The sequence below is a fragment of the Penaeus vannamei genome, chromosome 43, assembly GCF_042767895.1.
Source record: "Penaeus vannamei isolate JL-2024 chromosome 43, ASM4276789v1, whole genome shotgun sequence".
Lineage (NCBI taxonomy): Eukaryota > Metazoa > Arthropoda > Malacostraca > Decapoda > Penaeidae > Penaeus > Penaeus vannamei.
Window position 1 is genome coordinate 20,421,796 of NC_091591.1, and position 5,000 is coordinate 20,426,795.

At 54.2% G+C, this 5,000-nt stretch overlaps 1 protein-coding gene across 1 annotated transcript in view; it reads right to left on the reverse strand.

Moving 5' to 3' along the window:
- Window positions 1-4,918, reverse strand: part of LOC138860826 (uncharacterized) — a 7,019-nt gene extending 2,101 nt beyond the window's left edge. Inside the window, exons 1-2 of the mRNA XM_070119173.1 lie at window positions 4,888-4,918; window positions 4,048-4,535 (exon numbers count right to left, since the gene is read on the reverse strand). Of these exons, the coding sequence (XP_069975274.1) occupies window positions 4,048-4,535; window positions 4,888-4,918 (519 nt within the window). The remainder of the gene's footprint in view (window positions 1-4,047; window positions 4,536-4,887) is intronic.
- Window positions 4,919-5,000: the final 82 nt, after the last annotated feature.

Genomic DNA, 5,000 nt, shown 5'->3' on the forward strand with positions numbered 1-5,000 from the left:
CCCCATACCGAGGAAAATATAATAGAATTATGGTTAGGTTATGTTGGATTAGTTTATATTATGTTATGTTAGGTTGGTTATATATATATATATATATATATATATATATATATATATATATATATATATATATATATATATATATATATATATATGGCAATACTAATGAAGGCAGCCGCACCACATACCGAGGAAAATATAATAGAATTATGGTTAGGTTATGTTGGATTATGTTATATTATGTTATGTTGGGTTGGTTATATATATATATATATATATATATATATATATATATATATATATATATATATATATATATATATATATATATATATATATATATATATATATATATATATATATATATATATATATATATATATATATAAAAGCTTATGAATATATATGCATTTAGATGTTCATCTGAAGAAAGCTAAAGCCCTTAATCCGAAGCCAGAGCACAAACACCCCCTCCTCCTCCCCTCCCCCTCCTGCCCCCTACCCCCACGAGGCCTCATTCGTCCCTCGTTCTTTCCACTCCGCTCCCCCTACTCCCCAACCCTCCCCTCACTCCCCATCCTTCCCAACCTCCCCCCCCCTTCCCCCTCCCCTTCCCGCCCTCTACCCCCATCCTCCCTCCCCTTCCCGCCCCCAGCAACCTCCCCCTCCCTCCCCCTACCCCCAACCTCCTCCCTCCCCTTCCACTGCCCTCTACCCCCATCCTCCTCCCCGCCCCCTACCCCCAATCTCTCCCAACCTCCCCCCTCCCCCTACCCCCAACCTCCCCTTCCCAGCCCCCCACCACCCCTACAACCTCCCCTCTCCCCTCCCTCCCTCCCTCGCAGCCGCCCCCCTCCCCCTGCCCCCTACCCCCAATCTCCCCCTCCCGCACCCTACCCCCCTCCCCCTCCCTCCGCCCCCTACCCCCTACCTCCCCCATCCCCCTGCCCCTACCCCCAACCTCCCCCGCGAGGGACGTGGAGCCGCTTCGTCCCTTCGCCGGAGAGGGAACTCCAACGGGGCGGGACAATCTGCCGGGGAAGGGGCGTCGGGAGGGCCCTGCGGCGGGAGAGGGAAGGGAAGGGCGGAGAGGGAGGAAGGGGGAGGATGGAGGAAGAGGGGGGGGAGAGGGAAGGGAAGGGGCGGAGAGGGAATGGAAGGGGAAGAAGAGAGGGGAGGAAAGGGGAGAGGGGGAGGGAGGAAGGGAGGAGGGGAGAGGAGGGAAGGAGGAGGGGGGAGGAGGAGGAGGGATGGAGGAGGGGGGGTGGGGGGAAGAGGGGGAAGAAGAAGAGGGGAGGAAAGTGGAGAGGGGGAGGGAGGAAGGGAGGTGGGGGAGAGAGGGGAAGAGAGGAGGGGAAATGAGGAGGGGAGGGAGATGGAGGAGGGGAGGTGGGGGGGGGGGAGAGGGGGAAGAAGAGAGGGGAGGAGGGGGAGAGGGGGGAGGGAGGAGGGGAGGTGGGGGAGAGGGGGGAAAAGGAGGAGGGGATGAGGGAGGGAGGGGGGGATGGAGGGGAGGGGAGGTGGGGGGAGAGGGGGGAAGAAGAGAGGGGGAGGAAAGTGGGGAGAGGGGGAGGGAGGAGGGGAGGTGGGGGAGAGGGGGAAGGAGGAGGGGATGAGGGAGGGGAGGGATGGAGGAGGGGGAGGGTGGGGGGGAGAGGGGGGAAGAAGAGAGGGGAGGGAAAGGGAGAGGGAGGGAGGGGAGGGAGGAGGGAGGTGGGAGGTAGAGGGGGGAAGGAGGAGGGATGAGGAGGGGAGGGGGAAGGGGAGGAGGAAGAAGGAAGAAGGAGAGGGGGATGGAGGAAGATGGGAGGAGAGGAGGGGGAGGAGGAGGGGGAGGAGGGGAGGAGGGGAGAGGGGGAAGAGGCGTCCGGGAGTGGCCCTGAAGCGGGAGAGGCGGTGCGGGGAGGGAAGGGGAAGGGGGCGGAGAGGGAGTGAAGGGGGGGGAGAGGGGGAAGAAGGGAGGGGGAGAGGGGGAGGGAGGAAGGGAGGGAAGGGAAGAAAAGGCGGAGAGGGGAGGAAGGGGGAGAGGGGGATGGAGGAAGAAGGATGAGGGGGAGAGGGGGAAGGAGTGGAGGGGGAGGTGGGGGAGGAGGAGGAAGGAGAGAGGAGGAGGGAGGAGGAGAGAGGGGAAGGAGGAAGAAGGGAGGGAGGAGGGGGAGAAGGAGAGCGGAAGGAGGGAAAGGAGGTAGGGGTGCTGAAAGGAAGGAGGGAGAGGAGGGGGGAGACGGCTGTTAGCAAGTTAATGGGTGGGTAGGGAAGGAGGGAAGGGGAAGGGGGGAGGGGGGAAGGGAGTTTGACTTCCGAGGCGGAGTGAAGTGAGATGAGGTTGGGGGGAGGGGGCGGAGGGGTTCTGTTGGTCCAATCGCTTATTCTATTTATCTTTTACTTTCTTATTCGGTTTCTTTATTTTCTTTGCTCTCTCTCTCTCTCTCTGCCTTCTCTTCCACTTCGCCTCAACCTTTTTCCTATATCACTTTCTTCCTTCGCTCTCTCCCTTCCTCCGTTTCCCCTATTATCTATATGTCTTTTTCACTTTTTGTATCTCTTCCTTACATATCTTTCTCTCTCGTCCTTTCCTCCTACGCTTCTTCTTTATCCCCCTATTATTTTTTTTATCATCTATTGCCTCTCTCTCTTCCATCCCTCCCTGGATCTTTCACTCCCATTCCTTCCTTCGCTTTCTCTCCCTTCTTTCTTGCCGTCTTCCTCCCGTCTCCCCTCCCTCCCTCCTCTCTCTTCCTCACTCCATCCCTTCCTTATCTCCTTCTCCCTTCTCGCCCTTCCCTCCCCCTCCCTCTCTCTTCCTCCATCCCTTCCTTATCTCCTCTCTCCCTTCTCGCCCTTTCCTCCCTCCCTCTCTCTTTCCTCCATCCCTTCCTTATCTCCCTCTCTCCCTTCTCGCCCTTCCCTCCTCCTCCCTCTCTCTTTCCTCTTCCATCCCTCTCCCATCTCCCTTCTCCCTTCTCGCTCACTTCCCTCCTCCCCTCCCCTTTCTCTTCCTCCATCCCCTCCTTATCTCCCTACCCCTTCTCGCCCTTCCTCCCTCCCCTCCTCTCTTCCTCCATCCCTTCCTTATCTCCCTCTCCCTTCTCGCCCTTCCCTCCCTCCTCTCTCTCTTCCTCCATCCCTTCCCCTCTTATCTTCTTCTTCTCCCTTCTCGCCCTTCCCTCCCCTCTCTCTCTTCCTCCATCCCTTCCTTATCTCCCTCTCCATTCTCGCCGCTTCCCTCCCTCCCTCTCTCTTCCTCTCCATCCCTTCCCTTATCTCCCTCTCCCTTCTCGCCCTTCCCTCCCTCCTCTCTCTCTTCCTCCATCCCTTCCTTATCTCCCTCTCCCTTCTCGCCCTTCCTCCCTCCCTTTCTCTTCCTCCATCCCCTCCTTTATCTCCCTCCCCTTTCTCTTCTCCTCCATCCCTTCCTTTATCTCCCTCTTCCTTCTCGCCCTTCCTCCCCTCCCCCTCTCTTCCTCCATCCCTTCCTTTCTTATCTCCCTCTCCCTTCTCGCCCTTCCCTCCCTCCTCCTCTCTTCCTCCATCCCATCCTTATCTCCCTCTCCCTTTCTCGCCCTTCCCTCCCTCCTCTCTCTCTTCCTCCTTCCCTTCCTTATCTCCCTTCTCCCTTTCTCGCCCTTCCCTCCCTCCCTACTCTCTCTTCCTCCATCCCTTCCTTTTCTCCCCTCTCTCTTGCCTCCATCCCTTCCTTATCTCCCTCTCCCTTCTCGCCCTTTCCCTCCTCCCCCCCCTCTCTCTTCCTCCATCCCTTCCTTTTCTCCTCTCTCTCTTCCTCCATCCCCTTCCTTATCTCCCTCTCCCTTCTCGCCCTTCCCTCCCTTCCTTATCTCCCTCTTCCTCCATCCCTTCCTTATCTCCCTCTCCCATCCTTCCCTCTCCCTCTTCCCTCTCCCTCTTCCCCTCCCATCCTTCCCTCTCCCTCTTCCCCTCCGCGTGTGCAGGTCTGTTCCCCATCTCCGTTCTCGCTTACTGTTTAATTCCCCTGTTTGCGCTCACGTACACGGCCTTTGTGCGGGAGAGGGAATGGCAAGTCAGTACCGCTTCCCTAACAATGCCTTGCAAGCCTATAACTGTGCCGTAAATAAAGCCTATAACTGTGCCGTAAATAAAGCCTATAACTGTGCCGTAAATAAAGCCTATAACTGTGCCGTAAATAAAGCCTATAACTGTGCCGTAAATAAAGCCTATAACTGTGCCGTAAATAAAGCCTATAACTGTGCCGTCAATAAAGCCTATAACTGTGCCGTAAATAAAGCCTATAACTGTGCCGTAAATAAAGCCTATAACTGTGCCGTAAATAAAGCCTATAACTGTGCCGTAAATAAAGCCTATAACTGTGCCGTAAATAAAGCCTATAACTGTGCCGTGAATAAAGCCTATAACTGTGCCGTAAATAAAGCCTATAACTGTGCCGTAAATAAAGCCTATAACTGTGCCGCAAATAAAGCCTATAACTGTGCCGTAAATAAAGCCTATAACTGTGCCGTAAATAAAACCTATAACTGTGCCGTAAATAAAGCCTATAACTGTGCCGTAAATAAAGCCTATAACTGTGCCTTAAATAAAGCCTATAACTGTGCCGTCAATAATACCAGGGCAAGAAATGCAACAAGCGCAGTTGCACGAGGCTAACCCTGTGCTGAGATTGGGACGAAGGTATTCGCAGAGTCTTATTTTACTCTGTAAAATATCCTCCATCCCTTCCTTATCTCCCTCTCCCCCTCCCGCACAAAGGGAGGGAGGGAAGGGCGAGAAGGGAGAGGGAGATAAGGAAGGGATGGAGGAAGAGAGAGGGAGGGAGGGAAGGGCGAGAAGGGAGAGGGAGATAAGGAAGGGATGGAGGATATTTTACAGAGTCGATAAGGGCATCTTATCTACCACTGCGTCTTTGTTTACTCTTTCTGGCCATGTTGTTGTTTTCTTGTTTAGGTGGTGATAAGAAGTATGATAAACGGGTATAAGGGAGATTAGAGTGATGTTGGACATGTTGT